This window comes from Poecilia mexicana, unplaced genomic scaffold (assembly GCF_051168715.1).
Source record: "Poecilia mexicana isolate PSO_F unplaced genomic scaffold, ASM5116871v1 scaffold_3, whole genome shotgun sequence".
Classification (NCBI taxonomy): domain Eukaryota; kingdom Metazoa; phylum Chordata; class Actinopteri; order Cyprinodontiformes; family Poeciliidae; genus Poecilia; species Poecilia mexicana.
In genome coordinates, this window is record NW_028263372.1 from 24,030,658 (window position 1) to 24,054,572 (window position 23,915).

The window sequence follows — 23,915 nt, forward strand, 5'->3', positions numbered from 1 at the left end:
AAACAAAACAGTCAGCGTTAGTAAAACAAAACTTTGAAAAATCCGCACGCTTGTTAACAAAGAAGAAAGGAAGAATCTTTCAGCACTTCCCGTATTTTTTCATCAATCCTTTAAACCAATTTCAAACAAATTTATTGAACAAAGCGCACAGATTAAAGGCTTTACTTCACTCATTAAATATTGAATGTTGCTGAAAGGTTACATTTCCTATGGTTTCTAAATGACCAGTTTTAGCCTTTAATGAACATGCCATTGGATTAAACAAGGGTTTTAAAATTTTAATTCAAGAGGAGGGCCTGGGATCTCTTGCCTCCTCAATAATTCAGACTTCTGAAGGTGTTGGAGCTCATTTAACATTATAAAATTCTGCTACTTAGTTGCTTTAAAGGAAAGTAAAGTCAACATTCTGTGGTTTTATTTTGCACCTACATAACTAAACAAACTGAATTTATTCTTATAAATCAAAGAAAAAATATATAAACACACACACACACACACACACACACACACACACACACACACACACACACACACACACACACACACATATATATAAGGGTTATCAAGATGCAGCATAAAACAAAGATTTAATCTTTGTTTTGCAGAGAATATAGTGGAATCTTAAAGCTTAAAGCATCCATCATTAAGGTTTATATAATTTTGCAAATCCAAATCTGAACTACAATGATAACAGGAAAATGTCACATTATAATTTTATAGAGATTTTGAGAACGTCATTGTTTTGTCTGCCTGTTTTTTTTTTTTTCTTTTTTATGCTACAGAGGGCTTTATTATAGTATAATTATGTAATCATTGTATGCCTGCAGAATGCTTTGAGTAATACACCATGGATAAAAAACAAACAAAAAAAAACATATGTATATTGTCCATATACTTATGGACAATCCTTGACCTTTGACTGTTGTTTTTTTTTCTTTATACTGTGATCCTGCTGCCTACTGTGCTGTTTCACTGATATTAGGCAAAAGTCCAAATGCAACTGGTTAAAGACCACAGGGAGAGTTAGCAGCTCCTCACATCCGGATGCATACGCTGTCACATAACACCCCAGAGAAAACAAGGCAGACACACATCTGTGTTGTGTTAACATGATGTAATAAAGCACAGCCAAATTAAATCCACTATGGAGAAAGAATAATGAAAGTTTAAGCTTGGCGGTTTCACTAAATTTGTTGAAAGAATGTGTTTAGTTAAAATCATAATGAAAATCTTTGAATGCATAAGCAGATTTCATTTTATGTAACCCACTGAGCCGGTTTATTTCAGAAAATAATCATTTAAACTTATGTTTTTAAAATTCTAACACACCGTTTTTGGACCATCCCTAATATATTTTGATATAAAATAATTAAAAGATTTAAAATGAAAATGCTCATATATTCCATACTTTCCTGCCAAACTTTCAGTGTCTGTATCTTTAAGTACCCGTAATCAGAAAGCTTTCCAAAAACTATCAAATCATGACACAGCACCATTCCAAATCTCAATATCCGAGTTAGATGTGTTTTACTTCTCTGCTTTTATGATGCTTTTAATGAAACCAATCCCCATAACAGAAGCTATGTTTATTAGAAAATATTCTGGCTGTGCATATCATCTAAATCGAAATTGGATACAAGTCTTCTGCGTGCCAACCTTCCACATGAAAAGCACATTTATGTTTGTCAAGATCAATTACTCAAATTGAAAATAAAAGCAGTAGGTAACTGATTGTAATATTAGGTATCTTTGCCAGCTGATTCTGTTTACATAAAAATAATTGCAAATGCAGTGAGCCTTTGCGCCAGGACCTCTAAATCTGTCTAAAACCTTGGAAGGTAGATGGTGATGGTATTCCACTGGGTCTGCGAAAAGCTCTCCTCTCTCAAGTGTCAGCCCCCAGTAGCTTCCAAATATATTCATGAAATACAGCAGGACTGAGCCATCATGTGTGTACTCATCCCACATTACCGAGCTCTTTTGGTGGCGTCCACATATGGATGCAATTTCGTAATTTAGTTCCAAATGAAATGTACCAAAAAACACATCAATCATAAAAATCAATTTGCAGCAGCAAAATAACTCAGTGCAGAGCCTCTCCATGGCTAAATGCAAGGCTCTATGAGCTGGCCAGATTGAAAAACCAGAAGCCACAAAGTGTGAATTCATTGCTTCCCCCTTCGCCTGCAGCTACTTACTCCCCAGAGCGCATTGCTTGAACCTGAAAATAAAAAGCCAAGTACCAAGTCACCCATCTAAAAGCAAACTTGCAACACCTGCTCAATCCTAATTTCCTTTCTGATAAATCTGTTGCTCATCTTGATTTTTGATAGGATGCATGATGCACAGCCTAGCCGCTCTGCAATCTTGTCAGATCCAGTTGAGTCCTGTTCGATTTGTGAATCCAGATCTGCCACTCCATTCATTACATTTCCCAAACCCCACTGACTCTCATCATTACTTCCAGAGTTCCCTAATCCTCTGTGGGCCTACATCTGGGCATAGTGCTGACTTAGATTGAATTGGTCAGTGTTCCCATTGTAAATGCATTACTCTCACAGTCCTTGTATTGCACTCTTACCTCCACACTGAATCCCATCTTTATAGCAGTAGAGGTTATATACTGATTGCAGGGTGTACATGTGTCTATGTATTAGGTTTAAAGACATATAACCTCTGCTACAAACATGCATTATATCAATTTAAACAGCATATCATTTTACAATTGTTTGAGACTTAAAAGCAATTCTGGTGCATAGCTTTGTAAAACCAAGACAGCCTCTCCAATAACGTATGATGAAAGATATTAAAGAAAACCAGAATTAGACATCCTGTGGGGTTAGAAAACACCAAGCCCATCCCACGAATTTAAAAAAATTTAGATTCTATCGGGCGGCATGTCCATTACAGCTGAACAGGGAATGGGTGAATACATCCTAAACAGAACTGTCAGTGATGCAAAAACTGTACGATGAATCCAATACATCCACCCTTTTCTGTCGTGAACACTATGAATGAGTGTGAATTTCCCCAAGACTTACCAGACAGCAATATAATCTGTGACTGGCTCTGTCTGCAGCAAAGTAAAGTTGATGTAAACCCCGTGGCCATGGGGAACGCTGATGAGCCAGCTGCAGTCTTGGGAGTTGGGGTATTCGTTGGGGTACTGAGGTGAATAGATGGTCCCATTCTCAGCTGTCACATTATATCCGCAAGGAGCTGTAAGAAGCAGAATTATGAGACTGTCAGTTTGAAAAGTTGGAAAAAGAACAAAAAGACAGGAGTTACTGTTAAACTGCAGACGGTGAGGCATATGATTAATCTTGAAATCGTTCTTTGTGATTGAGGCATAAGCAACCATTTTCCGTAGTGACTCCAGAACAAAACAGGGAAAATTCAAAGGTTAATTTATGAAATTAAACCATCAAAGTTAAACTCTATTTAGCTCCATACAAATTAGAAATAAAAAATATATATAATTACACCCTTCTTAATCAATGAAAGAATGTTAATTGGAATGTTTCCACTAGTACTTTGATGACTTATCTTTAGCAATTAGGTCAAAATAATTCGGGTTGCAAGGCCTTCTGCACCTCAGCATCATCTTCTGCTCCCTACAGCAGATTTTAGACAGGGCTGTAACTGAGCCACTCCAAAACGTTGTGATTATTTCCAGTCTGAAGAAACTTATTGGTAAAATAAAAAATAGTTTAAACCTAAATCTGCCAGAGGTATAAATAGGTTTGGGCTTAGTTGTACCATTATCCTCCACTTTGCTTAAGTCGGATTCAATGAGACCTTCACAAGTAAGACATTCAAAGCCTGACAGCCATCAGGATTTCACAACAGGATAGTTCATTGACTGAGCAATGAATGCAGAGAAAATTCCCATATCTGTTTGGTTTGGTTCAGTTAAAATACTCATGGGCTATTTCCAAGACACTGCCCAGGAAGTATGGCAAACCATTTTAACATATTATCATAAATGCCTTTAGGGCTTAATTGGGATGAACTGGCATTCCTGAAGCAACAGAAAGGTACAATGTGGCCAGACACACAGTAGCTTCAGTGGCTGAGGAAGCCAGAACTTAGACATGGAAGAAAGGGATGTTCTGGAAAACCTTTTAGCAATTTACAAACAGAAAGCACCCTAAAATTTGCGAATGCTTTCATATGGGAACTGCTGACTCAGACTGAGAACACTGTCAAATAGTGCAGGAAAACTTTGAGGATCCCTTCAATTTGTTCCACATGCCCTCCTTGGAAGCGGCTGTGCATGAAGGCGCAGGAGACAGTTATTTCATCAGAACAGCCTAAGTCACTGAGGAAGAAACATGTAATGAAATTTGTCTGAGTAAAAGTATTTGAGATGGTTGTAATGTTCAGTTTGGATAGGAAGAATCTCCTTCTATCTGAAATGTAAATTTCTACCATAAGGAAAAATTTTATCAGTATTTGGTTTGAAAATACTCCGTCTTTATTAAACGTTAAAACATCTTGCCACAAGCGAGATGTTGAGCTATTTTAAGACCCCACGTTTCAGGTAGACCAGGGGTTTCTTGTTTGGTCTGGACCAGAGTCTGGATGAGATTCCAGACATGTGAACAAAGACGACTACCCAAAAAATAAACCAAGCCCCTACAAAACTGACCACACAGTGGTCTAAAGTGAAAGGAACTTCTGAAATTACATTGTTGTAGCAACTTTGGCAATAAAGACATGTTCACGTTGAAATGTTGCAAAGAACATATTGAATGAGTTATAGTTTCCTCAAAGATGAATGTGGTGGACACCTGGAGTTTAATTCTCACTTAGAGTTTGATTTAATCCAGTTTTTCTTACCCTCACAACGTGGGAAGGGGTGATTCCATTTCCGATTTGTCCCATGGAGGCACGTTAGCACCTTGTGTCCAATCAGAACATAACCAGAGTAGCACTGAAAGGTTATGGATTGTCCAGCACTGTAGTCACTTTTGATAATGTCACCATTTGGGAAAGGAGAAGGATCCTGGCAGTTCTGAAGCTGATAAGCTAAAGATAAAAAAAAGAACATAGAAAGTAAAGTTACCACAGAAATAGTAGCAATTGACTTCACATTATTCTTGGCTTTGGTCATCAGAACAGAAATATATGCTACTGGTTAATAAACAGATAGTTGAGGTAAACATATACATATTAGACAATAAGTGCGGAGGGAAACTTTTCTCTCTTATGTGCACATATCTGCATAACATGTCAGCACTTGAAAAGCACACAGAGGAAATGCCAGCGGATGCTAGTCTATTAAAGGCATATTTTTCTCTGCATTGGGTGTCATGGCAAGTGAAGCCTTTCCATTAAATGTGCCTTTCACAGTAAAAGGAGGTGACTGACATTGAAGTCCTTGCTACCACAAAGGGTGACGGAACAAGTGGCACCTAAAAAGCACTTGAAAGAACTCGCACAACTCACACAAGGTCATCTTAAACACAGTCTGTAGTGCTGTGCAGTCGTCTGAATCACAGAAAGCATGTTTGGTAAAAGTAGGATCTAAAACTTGGGAAGGATCTGATGACATATTAGAGGATGAAAACATTTTCAGAACAATGTGACATTAAAACAATATCCACAAAGCAGATATCCGAACTATTACGGCTAGGACTTGGAAACTCAAAAGTACAAAATTCATTTTAGAAAAGCAGTAAGCAGAAGTTTGGATGTACTGTATGTAGGCCAGACGAAATGCTTGTGGAAGCAATAGAACTTACAGTTTGGATATTACAACCAACATTTTGGCTTCAACTAACTCCAGGAACAACTTTCATCATTTTTGTGTTGAAAAGTGCACTTATCAGCAGTGCAATGTCAGAGTGCCAACGCCTATAACTAGAATTAGAGCTCCCTTAAGCTTTTATGTGCCACACTTGGGTTCAAATGGTAGCGTATGGGTACATTTTCCCAGTATGTTTACAGTCACATTTTTGGCTTGAGCACTTATCCAGCTCCGGTTGCACAGGTGTGCACACAGATATGCAGTTTCACGACCTCTTAAGCTTTAAACACCTGAGATTGCATGTGATGCAGAATGGCACTGGAATGAAGGTACACTCTGCTTGGGTTGCAATCACGAGGTTCTGTGTGTGCTGTAGCCTCCTGCCAAAGAATATTGCTGTCAGGTGTCATTGGGTGTTACTCATTGTGCGGAAGGATTTTGGCATCCCTCAAACATAAAAGTAGGAGGAGGGTGACAGGTGTTACAGTATTAGGGGACTTTCTGTTGCAGAGAAGAAGAAAGAAATTAAGATGTGTACATAAATGTGCATTAGCTTATGTGTAAGTAAGCCTTGTTCTACTTATCCTGGCATACAGGCCCATAATGCATCTCTCGTGTCTTTGAAGTGAAACACTCAGGGCTACAAGTAAAGCCTGCTGGACATGATGCCAGTCTCTCACAGGGGTTTACTGGCAATCCATCTTTTTTAATGATGAACGAAAAGCCACAAGGTTTTTAAAGTCTTTAGCATGACTCATCCAGGGATCAAAGCTCGAGAAACCTCGTAGCAATATGTTTTTTCATCCCATAAATCATTTCTTTGAGTTGCCAGGCTTTGTAATTTGGCCGCCAGGTTAGGGGTTCTTAATTTATTCTAAGCCTTTAAGAAGACCATTTTTTTTCCCCTTAATAATTTGGGCAACTACTGTCACCCACTAGCTCCCACCAAATGAGAACAACAATAACAGCAGACATGTTTTGCATTCAGTCTTGTACTATCGTCGATGAAGCCTTCGGTCAATTTCTGAGGTCGTTTCTCAAAGCATACCTTAAAAATGACTGCAACTTACCCTGGTAGATCAGTCTGAACCCTGGCCTGTTCTCTGAGTGGTCACTGTAGAAGTGGATGATTGTCAGGTGAGTAGTGCTCATCAATGGTGGTGGAATCTGTGAGCCTGTGAATTGACCAATGAGAGCAGAGCTGTGTTGTGGTCCGGCACGGACTTCAAGGAAGTCGTGGTTGTCCTCCGAGGAGAAGTTTTGGAACTGAACATGGGCTCCTAGTAAACAAGCATAAAAGGTACATGTTCAAAACCAGCAAAAGAGAAAAAAAATATATTAAAAAACCCACTAACAACACAGTACTTGATAACATCAAACAAATCAATACTAATATTTATGCATGAAGTCACAGCCAGGTGACTTATGCTGAAAAGATCTAAAGAAAACACAGTTGTCTCCAATATCTTAAAGATCAATACATATGTTGTATTAAGCCCCTTAACTGTCACCCTCAAAACACTTACATATTGTCAATGGGTCCATCAGGACACCAGTTTCATGATGACACTGGTGCATTTGAAATGACAAATGTTCTCATTTGCAATTTTAGTATTTATATATGTGGATAAAGCCTTTATAATCATTTGGGTAAACATGTACCAAGGTGTCTGTAGTAGCCTGTATGCATGTTTACAATGCATACAGGCATTGTAAAGATACAAAACTCGCATATGAAAAATCGGTGGCAGAATTTGCACTAAAAAAAGCAAGTCTACGTGTCCCATACAAGCCAACAAATATACTTAAAATGACATGTTCTTTCGAGAAATGCTCCTTCATCCTTCAATAAAGCCTAACTCACCATATCCAGCTGGCAGGGTGATTTGCCAGGTGCAGTCCAGGTTGCCAGGGTAGTTGCCAGGAAAACCTGGACTGAGGATGACACCACTCATCTCAGATAGGACCCCACCGCAGCGTGCTGGCAATGAGCGAACATAAAACATTGTTTGTAAATGTGAAATATACTCTGGGGATTGTTGCTTTTATCCTTAACAAATGTGAACATGAATGAGCTGCAAAAGGTTTCCAAAGAACTAAAATGTGTGCTGTAAAACTAGAATTAACAAAAAAGTAGGGGCTGTTGAAGCACATTGTTAAATGAATCCTGATATGTGAACAAGTTTAGCGGGAATTGTCTAAAAAGAGCTCCTGAAGCTGTTGAATAATTCAATCCTAAACACAAACATGATCTTAACAAAGGTCAGAAACACTAACTTTCCAAAGTGCAAATTCTGTTGGTGTTTGCACCATCTTACACCATTATTTGACTGATGGCTGAACTCACATCAGTGGAGAAACTTCTAGGTTTCAAAAACTTTATTGTAAACTTTTAAAAATATACTAATGGAATATGAAAAAATATTTCATCCATACACCTCAGAAAGATGAGTAATACAATTTTTTTTAAGCAGATCCACAGGGGGTATTCATTCATCATGCAGTTGTTTTTTTTCTTTCTATTGTGTGGATGTACAAAAGTTTTAGATTTACCTCTCAGTTCTAGCACATTGCCATGTAATATTCTGTAACGTTTGTGCCTGCAGGACATCATTTCCTTCCCAGTACAGAAATAATTAATAAAACAATGAAGCCCACAATAAAATGCGTTTGTTTTTGTCTGGGCAATACCTATGCAAAGAGGTGGTGGGTAGTTCCACCGACGCACAGTCCCAGGCATGCAAGAGATGTGTGAATGACCCTGAAAAAGATAATCAAGTGTCTTAGATTCATTACATGAAAATACTGTGAAAGATGTATTTTTAACATTAATACATTCATTTTGTACTCTAGGAAAACATAAATAGAGTTGAAAAATGATATTTAGATACAATGTTTTTTGTTGTTTTTTTTTTCAATGCTAGAATAATGACAGAATTATTCCCCAGGGTTCTCAGTATAGTTTGCTGAAATTTGGGCCAATTTCTTCTGACAGAGCTGGTGTAGCCAAGTCAGGTTTGTACCTTTTTAGCTCTGTCAAAATTTGTTCTAAGTGACTGAGATCATGGCTTTTATGATGGTCACCCTGAAACAGCCCTTAACGTTATAAAGCTATTTTATAACTCATTTTATGGTATTCCTAGAATGACTATCCAGACAAAAGACTCATACTACATGTGCCCAGGCATTATTTTTCCTGGCTGATGTTCTGAGATGATCCTTTAAAATGTGAGTGTATTGTTCTTTCCTGCCACACACGTACCTCAGTTTTTGGACTATTGGCTTCTTCTTTGCTGAATTATATTTAATTTAAAGTCGGTAGAGTGCTTGTTTAGAAGCACTCTACCGACTGCACTGTGGTCAGCTTGTTTAGAAGCTGACCACAGCTTCTAACTGAAGCTGTGGTCAGCTTCAGTTAGAGTTTTCACACTGTCTTTTTTACTGCTGTTCTGGGTTTCTGCATAAACAGCATAGGAAAAGACATCCATCTCTATAAGCACCGTCTGTCTTTCGCACTTCCTGAATAGCATCGTGGCTGGACATTATGTAAGGCAGGTGTTTCAGGTGTTGCCTTAAGTACATTAACATATGGATCTCCCCCAGTCAAGTCAGATGTTGCAAATTAACGTCTTTAAAAGAAATTTCTCTCTCATAATTTTAAATGCATCTTTTTAAACTGCGTTTAAAATTTTTAGACATGAAATTGTATTTAAAGAAAAAAAAAATATTTATACAGGTTTTTTAGCATGTATATGTATTTGTTTCAAAGAAGGGCATTTTACATTGAACCAGCGTTGTTTTAATGCAGTTGTTCATTGTTGCTGACCACTTTTCACACATGACTCATGATTACAGTGTGGAGAACAATGTGCTTTTAACAAAGCTGTGTAGTTTAAAGAACACAATAACTGATGCATATCATAAACATCACAGGGTTGCTGTGTATGTTGCGTGATTATTACCTGTAGTGTGTAACCAGGTTCACAAATGAAGGCCACCACCTCATTCACCATGTATCTGTCTCCTGTTTTTATGCCGTTTGCTGGGATCATTGGTTCAGGACAAGTGGTCAGCCCAACCGCTGCAACAAAGAAGAAAAACAAACAAAAAACAAAACAGTTTTTTTTTATTCCCCCAAAAACATATTTTAATGCAAGTTGTTTTTTTTTCCTGAACATTGCTAAGCGCCTGGGTTAGAAACCACTAACCTAAAAAGGTAAATGTGATATGATCGTTAATTCTTAAAATTTTATGCAGAAAAATCTCACTTCCACAAAAATTTTAAAACTTCCCATCCAAAATGTTTTTAAACCTACATTTTAAAATCAAATAAACAATTTATTATGTGTAAAAACAGCAGGAAATCTCTTCAATTTCGCTTTTCTCCATTCATATGAATTTGACCTTTTCTCAAAACTTTAATTATTTGTAGCACACTTCTTACTAGCTTACATATGTATACAACATTTATTTATTATACCACACAAGTTTATTCCATGAGAAAGTTGTATTTATTATTTTTGAACAAATTCACCAGCATAAATTGACAACAACATTTTAGATTTGATAAGTACTTGAACAAAGAAAAGTTTTAGAAGATAATAACTTGGCAGTGGATTTGTATTCCCAGCACAAAATAGGTTAAACACATCTCTAATAAGTTTGACTGCTGCAGACCCTGAGACCAGTAGAAGTGCATCTGCACATTTGTGTGCGGGTGCGTTTGTTTGTGCATGGGGGAAACATCCGCAGGAGACTGCCTTAGAGCTGTTACCATGGCAGCACATGGGTGGAAGATAGGGAGGAAGGAGGAAAGGAAAGAAGGAAGGAATCAAGAGAGGGAAGGAGAGAAAGACGAGGGACTGCTTGTGCGTGAAATGCTTGTGTCACTGGTCATGTTGGTTCATTATCTACATTCTTACCATCAAAAGGAAGTGATCCAACTGTGCCCATACACACAAACATTCAGGCGTGCACATCCAGGTGGCCCGTAGCACCTCTGAATGACATTTGTGAGTCTGCGTGGATGAGTGAGTTTTACATGAGTCTGCTTGCTAAGGGGGAATGAGGGAGACTTGAATTTTTAAAAGGGACTATAAGTGGGAAAGCTGTGTGAGGCTTAACATGCATACACACACGCAAACAAACACAGTCGTGTATTATTAGGCAGAGCATCAGTGGGCTGTCATGACAACTGATCAATGAAACTATTCCATTTGGCTGACCATCTTTCTCTCTCTTCTGCCAACACACAGTAAGTCCTGACTATGTGAGGCTGGTCATGCCCAGTAAACTACTGACAGCACCACAAAACATCCCGCCAGGGCTGCTCGACTCCTGCTGGACATCGTCAGCAGTTAAGGCTAACTGACTGGATTTACCACACTTCCATTTTAGCTTACGAGAGGACAGACAAGCAAGAGAGACATCTCCCCTCATCCTTAGATGATCAGCGTAAAATGTGATGAAGAATCACTGCCAGAATCATTCACACGTCTCATGGTAGAACATCTAAAACGATCTGCGCCGCAGAAAGAACACAATGTAGCACGCTAGCTGTGAACTATCATCTCAAAACAGCTAAAAGTTGACTAATCTCTGAAAATGAGTTTTATGAGAAAAACAAGTTCAATTTGCTGATGAAGAGCTCTGTATAGAATCTCTTCAACATATCCGAACTTGCATTTTGCGGTTGTTGAAGTCATCATTTTCAGAAAAAGTAACACCTGCTAGCCTTCAAGAAACAACTGATGACTGTATTGTAGTTATATTGTATGTAGCTGCTGCAATGTAACAGTTGTAGCTACTTCTACCTTTCGCTTGCCTTAGTTTAGTTTTCAACTATACACGACCATAGTCGGAAATTATATGTATAAGATATGGGTGTGGATATGTTAGCCCAAGATTACTGATAGCCATGGCAAATTTAGATTTAAAGTTAAATTTCCCCAACAGCTGCACATGCCTCGTTTAAATACAGATGGGAACACAAAGTGATTCCTTCTCAAACATGAGCAACATATTTTTTACATTTCTAAAACAAACTGTACTGAAGTGTTTATATTGTTTCATAATCTGTCTTTCTAGGTATTGGCCATCACAAACTAATAATCGTGTTGCTGTAGCTGAAGCTCCAGAGTAAAGATTCAATTGGCTCTTTGAACAACAAGCTATGTAGTCACAAGAGGGTGGCACTGTGGTTTAAAGTAGTTTACTGTGAGACATTTTGAAAGAAATGTGTGCAGCAATTATTTCACTCACCCTGGAAAGTTTACATTTGAAAGCAAGAGCTACCTTTTATTTGTTAAGAGATAACAAGAAGAATTCCTTTGTTTTGAATACTTTCATCAGGCAGACAAACTCTTCTGAGTCATTAACAGTGAGGAGGTTATTCGCTTTCTAGCATTTTTATTTAGAGAAGAAAAACTCACTCAGATTCTTCCCACTTCTGTTGGTAACATAACAACTTTAAAAATGAATATATAAAGTTAGCAGACCTTCTTGACTGTTCAAAAATAAAACTTTTTACCATCCATTTCGGATCCAAATTAATTTACATTTAAATAGAGCATGCAACTCTCCTTTAGAACCTAAAGAGTTTGCAAAGAATCAAAGACCCAGGAATCTTAACTAGTAAAGGCCTACATTTATTTACTTTGACTTTCTCCTATTAACACCCAATATTTACATTGAAAAAGTGTGGTGTGCATGTGTACAACCCTCTGAATCAATACTTTTTTGAAACACGTTATGATGCAATTAGAGCTAAACATGTCTTCGGGTGAGTTTCTTCTAGCTTCGGGCATCGAGGCACTGAATGTTTTCTTCTTCGTAAAACAGCTAAACCTCAGTCAGGGTATGTAGTTTGGTATGTTGTTTAATAACTCCTTACTTCAAAACGTCAAGACCTAGCCAGTGTGTTCCTTGATCTTCATGATGCCGTTTGTTAACTAATTATTTCTATCAAACCTCTGAGGGCCACATAGAATAAATTACACACAGATAAACTCTTTTTAACATTTAGTTTTGAGAATGATTGATTGCAATTTTATTTAAGGGCATTAGAGTAAAAGGAGATGGATAAAATTGCACATCACACTATTTAATATTTTATTTTGTGACATTTAGCTTCACACTTTTTGACATCACATTAGTTTTTGCTAAGTGCTCTGAAGTTTGCAGCCTTACGACATGTAAAAGTTTCCATGGATGTCAGTTGTGGGCAGTAAGCCACAATACATTTAGGACTAGAATAAATTAGCATGTCTCTTGAGTCATGCTGCTACAGGTGAGGAATGTAACATCCTGTTATTACAATCTGTACTCCCCAATATGTATACATCATAAGTTCAGTCATTAGCATTTTCTTTGTTTTATGGCTGATGACTGGGTTTACCTTTCCTCTCATCTAAAACGCGCAACTAATTTAAGGCAGATGAACAACATTCCTGAGTCTTGTTCTTTTGCCGGTTTCTGCTAAAATGATCTGCCTTTCTGTTGTTGATATTGACCAACATTGGAGATAGTATTAACTGTATCATCAACAACAAGCCGGTAAGCCTGGCTGGTTAAAATCATCCCTATTCTCGATAAAAAACTATTTCAAACCAATAAACAGGAAGAGCTGCCGTAACTCAAGGACTTAAAGCCCTTGAGCTCTAATTGTGGGTCTGGTAATAAAACCTAAGCTAGAAAGCTTGGAACAATGCCATTCAGAATTACAGCGAAGCAAAAATATAGGGAAAAATAAAAACACAGTCTTCCAGGTTTTCATTCCTAGTAATGGCATGTCAACTCACACAGAGATGCCAAAAACACTGATGCGAATGTGTGCACTCACCTATAAATCTGAACACCACGAAATGCTCATTCATACACACTAAAACTCTCACATATTCTCATAGAAGGGGACATGTTCATTGATCTAGAAGTGATTCTAAGCTAAAACAAGTACAAAGGACTGAAAAGCACAGCTATGCCCTGACAGGTGTGTAAATGCATGACGGTAATGCCCGTGTCCATACCTGTTTGGTCTGCATAGTTGTGTACCTATGTGCCTTCGCATTCACTGGATTTATGTGCATGCCCGACACAGGCAAAGGAAGTCTGTGTTTGCGTCTGAGCCTACATGAATTTGTTTGTGTCCCTCCAGGTGAGAGTTGTGTGTGTGTGTGTGTGTGTGTGTGTGTGTGTGTGTGTGTGTGTGTGTGTGCGTGTGTGTGTGAGTGTGTGTGTGTGTGCGCGCTAGAACCCGGCGCTCAGCATGTGTGTGTGCTTTCGGGCAATACCAGTTCAGGTCACTGACTCTTGTTATTTGATGTTGGAGCTTTGGCAGCAGTATTGTGTGTTTGTGTGCATTTCTAGTTAGATAGAACACAATTTTATAGTTCCTTTGAAGTTTTATATCATCAAGCATTTCCTTTTTGAAGCCAATCCATCTCCATTAGCTTACTCTTATATTCCAGGTGGAAGCCTGCTGCTACCACACTGATGTCACTCTGAAAGTGCAGGAGTAGCTGATTGGATGTTGAGTTCAGTAGAGCAGGAGCTGTTGTTCCTACACGACACATACACAGACACACACACAAACACAAAAAAAAACATTACAATATTGTACACGGTAGGTCTGTCAGTGTTATTTAGCATGCTAGTATTGCTTTGAAGTCAAACTTACAATAGTAAAAGCTTGTCTCAAAAATCATCTTAAAATCCAATTAGGGATTCTTAGTTTTCATAGAAATGCACAAGCTGTTTATGTTGTATCAAAATCCAGTCTAGAAGGCAGTGAAGGGTCACGAGCCTAAATACATTTCAGAGTTTGTTGCTGAAGTATGAACATCCCTCAGGTAAGGAGAGACCTATTCTTTTTGTGTTTCAAGGATGAGAACTCAACAAGGAACGACCAAAAAAGGCCAAAGATTATTAGAATGATTATTTTTATTCTATCATATTTTATTTTTTTTCATTTGCTTAAATTTTGCAATACTAGTATGCCTTTCTTTTATTCTTTTATTGTGTCATAATTGTATATTTTTATGTGATGCTTCTCTCTTTGTTTCTGTATTTCGTTCCTTTTGTTTTTCTGGTAAATAACTTGAATTGCCCCATTTGTGAAGGTGCTGCACAAACAAACTTCCTGGCTTTTCTCAAAATAGACAGTTAACAGTCACCTCAGATTTAAAACATTGCCCTTTCGAAATAATTGTACAGTGTTTCTCATTCGACCATGTAAATTGGCCTTTTTAAATGTGTGACTCATGAGGCTGTAAGCATAAAGAAACTCGACACATTTTTAAACATCAAGGGAAATCTTATCTATAAATTAATGTGTGCTATTTTTGATGTGCTCCTTTTTTGCATAACTTGTGCATTTATTAAGAAAAAAGAAGAAAATTACAAATACTTTCAAAAGTGTAATTTGATGATCAAAGTGTAAAACTCTGTTCACATTCTGAGCACCCTCAAGTGACAAATACAGAAAATATTGGGTGAATTTATCAAAGGGCAGGACAGGTATTTCAGATGAAGCAGCTCTGATCATTCAGTATCCCAAGATAAGGAAATCTTCATCGGTGTAGACAAAGTGCTTGCATAGCACAGCAGGAGAGTGTATAATATCCTCGGCTCATCACTGTGACATTTTCATTCATGGTGTCTCATTGTGTGAGACAGACGTGACAAAAAAGACAAATCTGGCTGTTATACAAAAACATTTTAGCTGCAAAACTAAAGCCCCAACCAATATTTTCAGGATAAAACTGCTTTACTACAAATGATAACATATAAACTTGGTTTGTTCCAAACACTTGATTGTGGGGAATAAACTCATTTTTTTCTATTTCTACTAATAGTGTGATAATATGACATTATAGCATTCATGTGGGAAAAGTCAATGAAACTTGTGCACAGTCTGCAGTCTATGCTTAAATTTGAAACACACAAAAAAAAAAGCTGCAAAAGCTGCACAGAATTTCTCTGTCTGTGGCCAAAAAGCATTTTAAAGAGAAGCAGTTTTATCTGCCTGACTAAAGGTGCTCAATGGTCAGCATTAGATCACCATGGTTGTAGTGGCCAGCTCCCAGGTGTATCCTTTATAAAAGGGTACAGTTATATATTAAATTTGTGAGTGTGTGTGTGTTTGTGTTGCCCTATATGTGGCATGTCTTATGTGAGGTAGCTGTGAGACAGATAGGTGCTTGGGGCAGGGAAGAAGGGAAACTCTACAGGGAAATTGTGAAAGGTTATACTTTATTAGTGACTCTCTTCTTAGTGTCACTCCTTCTCTATCCTTTTTCTCCATTTATAACAATTATTGTTCACTATTTGAGGTTAGAACTACACCAAACATTTAAACATATTTTTACAATGCTAAACAATTATTGTGCATCTCTTTGGTTAAGGAATAATCCTGTGCCATACAGCCTATATATGTATAATTTGTTTTGTATGTCATCTGCAGTTTTATGTTTCTGACCTGTCTGACCGGTCAAGCTGTCATACCTGAAAAGGATCCCAGTTTTGGAGCTGTCATGTCCCCTCCATCATAGATCTCCAGAGAGTCCCAGTTGTGTTCTGTCGCAAACGTTATAACTTGGATCTAACAAGTAAACGACAATAATCACTGAACAATACGGCTTGCAAGACTACAACAATCCTGTACAACTGGTGCGTTAAAGAGCAACAGTCTAACTGCATACATATGTGTGTACCTGTATTCCTGCTCCTTCACTGACATGGATTCTCCACAGACAGTTTAGAGCATTAGGGTACGGCTCAGGATAGCCAGGAGACAATATTGTACCTCGACGTTCAGTCAAATTGCCACTGCAGGGAACTAAAACGGAGGCATAAAATATACATGTTTGGCATAATTTATACACCAAGTAGCTTTTAATTAGGACAGGATGATGGAATATAGCCTAAAATAATAATAATAATAATAATAAAAAAACAGACGGATGTTTTGAACAGAGCAAGAATACATAAAATTATTTACGTGTTTGCAAAATGCCAGCTCTCAACAGTGAAAGGTTTCACAGCGGCATAGATAAAGTTTGCTAGAATTGCAGTGAAAATAAAAACAGTTACTTTTATTGTCTATTGCAATATGATTAACCAAGGCAAAAATAAAGGGAACATTTCACTTTCATTTTGTGTATGGCTCCAAATCCAGGCCTCCATTGGTTAATAAATTTGATTTCCATTGATGATTTTTGTGTGATTTTGTTGTCAGCACATTCAACTTTGTACAGAACAAAGTATTCAATGAGAATATTTCATTCATTCAGATCTAGGATGTGTTATTTGAGTGTTCCCTTTATTTTTTTGAGCAGTGTATATCTGAGTTTGTCCAAATATTGCTTAGTTTAGTTATGTTCTGTCAGAACATAACTAAAGTTATGTAAAATTCAAAATATTTTAGAACAGAGAGGAAAGTCAAAAAAATTTCTAAGCATAAATGAAATTTGTCTAACAAATTAGCCAACAAATCTTTGAAAAAGGTGTCTGAAATATTTGATTTGCATTTGTTGAAAGCCATATTACTTTTTTGTCTTAGTAGTTTGTTGGTCAAAATTCTCTGATCCCTACAAACTGATGGTCTTTTGTGTAACTTCTGACTTATTTAATCAAAATCCAGTGGCAAGCTTTATTTTGGAGGTGTGTGGATTTGCCAGTTGCAGTCTTAACATTACAGAGGTCTGATCTCCTCACCTATACATGTAGGTGTCGATGCGTTCCACTGTGCGAGGGCACCTGGCACAGCCTGGCATCGGATTGCGCTGGATCCTTTCAAAAGATACCCAGGACTGCACTCGAAACGGACAACGGAGCCGGCTGAGAACTCCGAGCCGATTCGCCTGCCGTACCGAGGCTCTGGCACTGAGCTGCACTGACTGTCACTTGTGCGAGGCACAGCTACAGTGAAGAAATAAGTGCAATTGTATTGAAAGAGAATAATTAAAGCAACAATTAAATTCATTAGTAAAAAGGTTTTCAGACTCGTGATTTTATTTAATATTCTATAAAAGAAACTGAACTTTGGACTTTTAAAAGCTGTAAGCCATGAACCCACAAATTTACGGAGGGTAAAAACTGACATATACATAAAAAATAAAAAAAACTGACGTGTTTTGACATTTTTAAAATAGTTAGTAAAACATGTATTTTCTCAATTATATTTATTTTAGTGAGATGCATCAGTATTTAAGTGAGGAAAACATATTTCAACTAAGAAATAAACAGTAACGAGTTACCTTGGTAGACAAAATGAAAGCCTTTAGCTGACTGGCCACTCTTGGCATTGAACCGAAGCATGATCTGATTGGATGTTGCCAGCGGCAATGTCTCTCCTGAAATAATTACACACACACAAACATGATATTCAAGTTAAAGTTAAAAACTGAAACCAGCATAAATGTGTCTTTTAAACATTAGTTTTAAGAGAAATGTTACACATAAAAAATATGTAATAAATCAAGAAATACAACAGTTTCATATAAACATCCATGCACACAGAACAACAGTGGTTCACTGTTTAACACTAAGTACTTACCCAACTGTCTAACACTTAACTACACTGGTTTCTTCTGATTATTTTTCAGCACATATCACTTTATATTTCCCTTTTATGGTTGAATATGAACATTGCACATCATTTAACAGACACACACAGATTTAAAGGGAAAAAAACACAAAGACAGACAGAGGAAGTAACAGTAATAAATGAGGCAAATGTGGCCTGGTGTGGCTGACATTTAGAATCATCATTAGCACTGTCATGATGTGTGCATGTGTGTGTGAGTGCACTTTATAGACATGCTTGTGTGTTAATTTGTTTCCGTGCCAAGATAATCAACCAGTTAGATGGAACAATGCAACACAAAGCTGTTTGTCCCTCTATATGTGTGTGTGTGTGTGTGTGTGTGTGTGGGTGTGTGTGTGTGTGTGTGTGTGTGTGTGTGTGTGTGTGTGTGTGTGTGTAGGTGTATGTAAGAATGATATAGATGACATTATTTTCTATAGCCTGCTGTGTTTGATTGTTTTCCATTCTAAAAACAGAAAACACAAACCACAATGAACTCGGGAATAAGTCACACATCTGAATGCTATTCAAGCTGGCTCTTGTCCTATTTAAACAAAATGTACCTGGAAACATAATGATTTAAATTGCAGCACCATTTCTGAAAGAAACCATGGCATCTACGAAAAAATAAAAAAGGTGTTCATAATTCCACAGGCATGTAGATAAATGTTTTCTAAAGATTATTTGCAATTTATTATTGTTTGCTTCTATGATCAAACTATTTGGCGCCTAAGCAGTTTAAGGAAGGTTTCTGAGCTGGAGTCCAATCTTTTGATGAACACAAAATTGACGTATACACGATCTCCAGAGAGGGAAATCTAATGTCACATTCATGGATATTTCCCTGCAGTGTGCCTGCTAGCAATGACACAGAAACTTATATATGAAGTAAAACTCAAAAGCAATGGCATCACAGTTCGCCATGAGCAATGTTAATCAATATTTCCTCATATTACATTCCTCAAATTTTGTGATATGCATCGATTTTGCAACAGCTGTCAGATTTAATCAATGCACGGTGTGTTACTGTGCAATGATTCAAAGCTCTGCCAAGCTTGGATGACTCAAAGTTGGAGGGTATGCAAACCCAGGGAGGGTTCAGCTCCTGTACTGCAGATCGTGCCGTACCACTGAGACTCTCTGCGCTGCTGATTTCTTCTTGTGAAGACATCCCATAATAAAATTTCACCAAATACATCACTGTCGAATAAATTGCAATAACGACTGGCGTGACCCCGTTCTGCAGCCAAGGAGGCTATTTTTTTTCCCCTACACACATTTTCATTAATAACCCTTTTGAAATTTTCTTTAATGTTTTATCCTTTTAATCTTATTGTACATGCGTACAATGGCAATAAACTCAATTCAATTCAATAAAGATAAGGAGGATTAAAGAAAAAAATAATGCCTTTACGACTATAAAGAGCATGCTAGCAGCTTAACAGTAAGGTTGACAATACTCTGTAAACACACTGAAGTCTCTCACCTGCGTGAGTCAACATATTCTAGTCAACTAGTCAACATATTCACCTGAATGGGATCCAGCCAGGGAGCTGAGCAGTCGAGCATTATCATTGGCTCCATCAAAAAGCTCCACTGAGTCATTCATTGCCGTCTGGAAAACAGCAAACTGACCAAATACCACTGCAAATGTCAGAGAAGAAAATACAGAGAGAGGAAAAAAAACACCTTATTATTACCTTTATTAGTATAAGTTTGAAAGCAACCGTGTTCAGTGTCGATAATGAATCTCTTACCAAACTGTGGGGACACAGTGATGTGATAGGAACACATCTGTCTCATGGTGTAGTTTAAAGGATAGTTTGGGGATAAAACAACACCCTCAGATCCGCTGTAGTGTCCTCCACACGGAGCTGTCCACACAAGGAGAAATAATTTAAGCTGTTAGCAAAATTAACTAAATTTAGAACACTCTAGAGGAACCAATTTGCTTCTATCTTTAAATACATTATCAACAAGTATGACTCTCCTCTTTATGGACATTTTTAGAACGGAGAAGTTGGAAATGATACAATGATTCCAGGTCTCTGAAAGGGACAGTTGAGACAGCCAATTTACCAGTGGTATGCATAATAACAGTGTTATAGACATCAATTCTTCTGCAGTTTATTATATTAGCGTCAGAGCTACCCGATTTCAAAATAAATTTGGGTAGCTCTGATGCTATAATTATTAATAATTAATAATCAGTGGAAATAAAAACACACACTAACATTCCAGCATATAATGAAATGATAGAAAACACACTAAAAACAAAGATACACATTGAATGTGTTCTAGTGAAATCTGGGAACAGTAATTTTATCCTTTTGTGTAACAGATAATCATGGGGCTATGAAATTGCGCATAAAATTTGATCTTGCAGGCCAAGCAGCATTCAACCCGCAAGCTCTGAGCTTTAGATGGCTGTTTTACAAGAATTTGGTTTGTTAAGTTTGATCACTCCATATATCAAAGCATGGATTCGCTTCCACTCACCTGTATGTATAATTGGAATTGCTGCTACAACACTCAATTTGTCATATGATTTATGTGGCAGAGAGAGGACCATAAGATTTATTTCCAAATTTATTAGCTCAATTCTGTATGTCATTTTTGTATTAGTTTCATCTCCCCACTGGCAGGTTTAATCGGATAGCAAAAAGCAAAAGAGAAACACCTCCACCTTGTTTCAGTACTAACACAGTGTTAAACTTTTAACATTCAAACGTGGCGGTGAAACAGCCACGTTAGCTCAAAATGTCTTTTTTCTTGGAAACTTCTCATTATAAACATATGCAGTTATGTGAATTGCAGTGTTTCCAAGAAACAGGGCGCTTGGCTCACAGTGATAAATACAAAGATAATGAAGAGTTAAAAAATAAGTAAATAAGTTACTACTAGTTACTACTGTCTAAAAACCTCTTTCATCCACTTACAATTGGACAACTGGTCTAGTTATCTCCTTGTAGTTATCAGTGGACATCCTTGTTCTTGTCTCTTTTGCATAAAGCTAACTATACTTGGCTCAAAGGTTGATTAGTGAACAAAAAAAAAAGTTTGTCTTTGGTTATGTAACATAAAATAATATTAAATGTATTGCTATTTGATTTACATTTGTAGTTGGATACAAGGACACAGTCATGAACATTAATATTATTATTATTTTGCATCTTGCAACTCCTTATGTGAAACTAAGAAATGTAATGTTGATGCTGTGACTTTTAGAAGTAGATTGCAGAGGATTCTGAAATAAAGACATCCTACTAATAGAAATAACACAGCAGCTGACACCAGAAGCATAATTATCTCCACATTATATTAAAAACTTGATTTTGAATTTTGAAAAGCACATTTGCTGCATGTATTTTTTTTTTTTCAAACCCTCTCTAGATGGCTATTTTTTCTGAATAAAAAAAAAACAAAAAAAAACAGCGGGACAAACACTAAGTGACTAAACTTTTGCAACCGGCGCTCGAAAACAGTATGTGATCTGCAGCACAGCAGTGTTGTTTCAAAAAGCCTATTAACGCATTCAGCAACAGCAAGACCTGTGAGAAACAGGCCTGACTCTGGCTCAATTCATCTTTTGCATCCCCGAGAGAGCAAGAACTCTTGTCCATGAACAGTATGTGGGTGTGTGCACACTTATGCTCTTAATAAGGCAGAGGTCACTGACCTTTATGTAAGTGTCTCTGAAAGTGAGTGCACAAAACAGCTGCAAGAAGCCCATCGGTCAATGTCATCTCCCCCAACACACACAACACATTCTCTCCGCACATTTTCATTCCCCTCCTCTTCACCCTCTCTGGCCCTGTACTCATCTCGTCTTGTTGCGGTTGCTACGGCGTGAACCTCCGAGGGTCAGATCTATTATCCACCAACGTCATTAGCTGTGACCCTTAACAGATTTTAATTATCATCGCCTCTGTGCTTGTTGAAAATGAGAGAGCGTACGAGTTCAAAGTTTGATCCTGCTCTAAGACACACGGAACAACACTTTGTGAATTAATCTGCTGCCAAAGTCAGGGGGCTCTAGTGCTGAGATGCGAGGATGTGATCTTTTTGTACAGGATCATAAAGCTTAAATGCTACCAGTTATTAGCTGGAAACATCCCCTTAAACACACCCTTGAGGGTTACTCTTTCAAGTAAGAACGTCAGCATTTTGGTCTTGTGAAAACTGAGCATGAAAGGCTCAAAAAGTACACCAGAGAGCCCTCAAGCACTTTCAGTTTTCACAGTAGGGCATTCGTGAGCCCCCGAGGACTTTTCTGTAAGATGTGCCAAAGTCTATGAGACCAGAAGCGTACACATTACGACTCGGTCCATTATGTTAGCCAAGATTTGCTCAGGGAAATTGTTATAAATAGTGAAGTAAAATTTCTTTCAAAACTTCGTTTCCACTTGTCTTGTATAACGTTGTTTCATACCCACCCACTCATCTTACTTCACTCCACTTCTGCTTCTTTCTATTTTCTTCTTGTTTCCTAAAGCTCCATAGTAACAACCCCCTTATTTCCCCCTGACCTTAGGCTGTGATATTGATTGATATTTTGGATTGACTTTTACTGTTCTCTCGTTTTCAAACCCTCGGGTCTAGAGGTCTTGTCTTCATCTACCCACAATCCTCCGGTGGTGCTGCTCTAGGCTCGGGTGTCAGCCTCATCAGAAGCCTCCATACACAGGCTTTGATCACTCACACCCTCTCCCTCAAACACACACAAATAAATGCAAGAAAAAAAAAAAAAGCCATACAAGTCAGTCTCCTTCTATCACACAGCCGCATACTTTGATCATCTACACACATACGTGAGACTTCAGCAGTCCTACCTCTCACTACCAATATATCGCATCTTGCTTTTATTTTCTACTGCCCAAATACACACGTGAAAGTATTAACAGATGACTAACAGGTCAGGAAAAAATAAAATTCCAGTATTGTAAACAGTATATTCACGGCATTTATAACAACATTATCTTTCCCTGGAGAATATCAAACTTAAATTTGTGAATAAGCTGTGAGTGGAACTTCTGCACATCATAACCAGTTAGTATAACTTTAATATTACATGTGTAATGATATATTGGCATACAGTCATGGGGGAAAAACTAACATAACCCATGATATAGTAGTTTGTAGAGTCGACCTTAGCAGCAGTAAGTGAATGATTTAATCTTCACTATTGATATATTATGACCCAATGTTGTTGCAGCTCATTGACATTTGTGGCCGTTAAATGCAACACACTCAAGGTCCCATCACAGCACTGGATCGACAGTGAAGTATCTGCAGACTTGCTATGTTCATGGAAATGTTCTCTTTTTAAATGATGATTTCCGACCAAAAGCCAGACATAAATGTTTAGATTGTTTTTTGTTGTTGTTTTATGCAAAGAAGTCTATGGTAAATATGACGCCTTCAAGGTTTTTGGGTAGATCTCCTATTTGGTTTTATCCAAAAACATCACTGATGTTAAAACTAGGTGGCAGACAGATGAACCCTTAATTCAAACTAATAAGGGGGAAATAAGTCTTAATTTAATGTGATTATAGTTTAATAGATGCTGAGCAATATAAG

At 37.5% G+C, this 23,915-nt stretch overlaps 1 protein-coding gene across 2 annotated transcripts in view; it reads right to left on the reverse strand.

Annotated features, from left to right (window-relative positions):
• The window catches only part of csmd1b (CUB and Sushi multiple domains 1b), a 436,793-nt gene that overhangs the window by 82,741 nt on the left and 330,137 nt on the right, over positions 1 to 23,915 (reverse strand). For both annotated transcript variants that reach the window (XM_088004350.1, XM_088004351.1), the window contains 13 exons: positions 20,093 to 20,209; positions 19,866 to 19,979; positions 18,007 to 18,102; positions 17,465 to 17,668; positions 16,462 to 16,586; positions 16,253 to 16,349; positions 14,205 to 14,309; positions 9,715 to 9,833; positions 8,444 to 8,513; positions 7,617 to 7,733; positions 6,823 to 7,032; positions 4,843 to 5,031; positions 3,042 to 3,219 (listed from right to left, as the gene is read on the reverse strand). In XM_088004350.1, the coding sequence (XP_087860476.1) occupies positions 3,042 to 3,219; positions 4,843 to 5,031; positions 6,823 to 7,032; positions 7,617 to 7,733; positions 8,444 to 8,513; positions 9,715 to 9,833; positions 14,205 to 14,309; positions 16,253 to 16,349; positions 16,462 to 16,586; positions 17,465 to 17,668; positions 18,007 to 18,102; positions 19,866 to 19,979; positions 20,093 to 20,209 (1,741 nt within the window). The remainder of the gene's footprint in view (positions 1 to 3,041; positions 3,220 to 4,842; positions 5,032 to 6,822; positions 7,033 to 7,616; positions 7,734 to 8,443; positions 8,514 to 9,714; positions 9,834 to 14,204; positions 14,310 to 16,252; positions 16,350 to 16,461; positions 16,587 to 17,464; positions 17,669 to 18,006; positions 18,103 to 19,865; positions 19,980 to 20,092; positions 20,210 to 23,915) is intronic.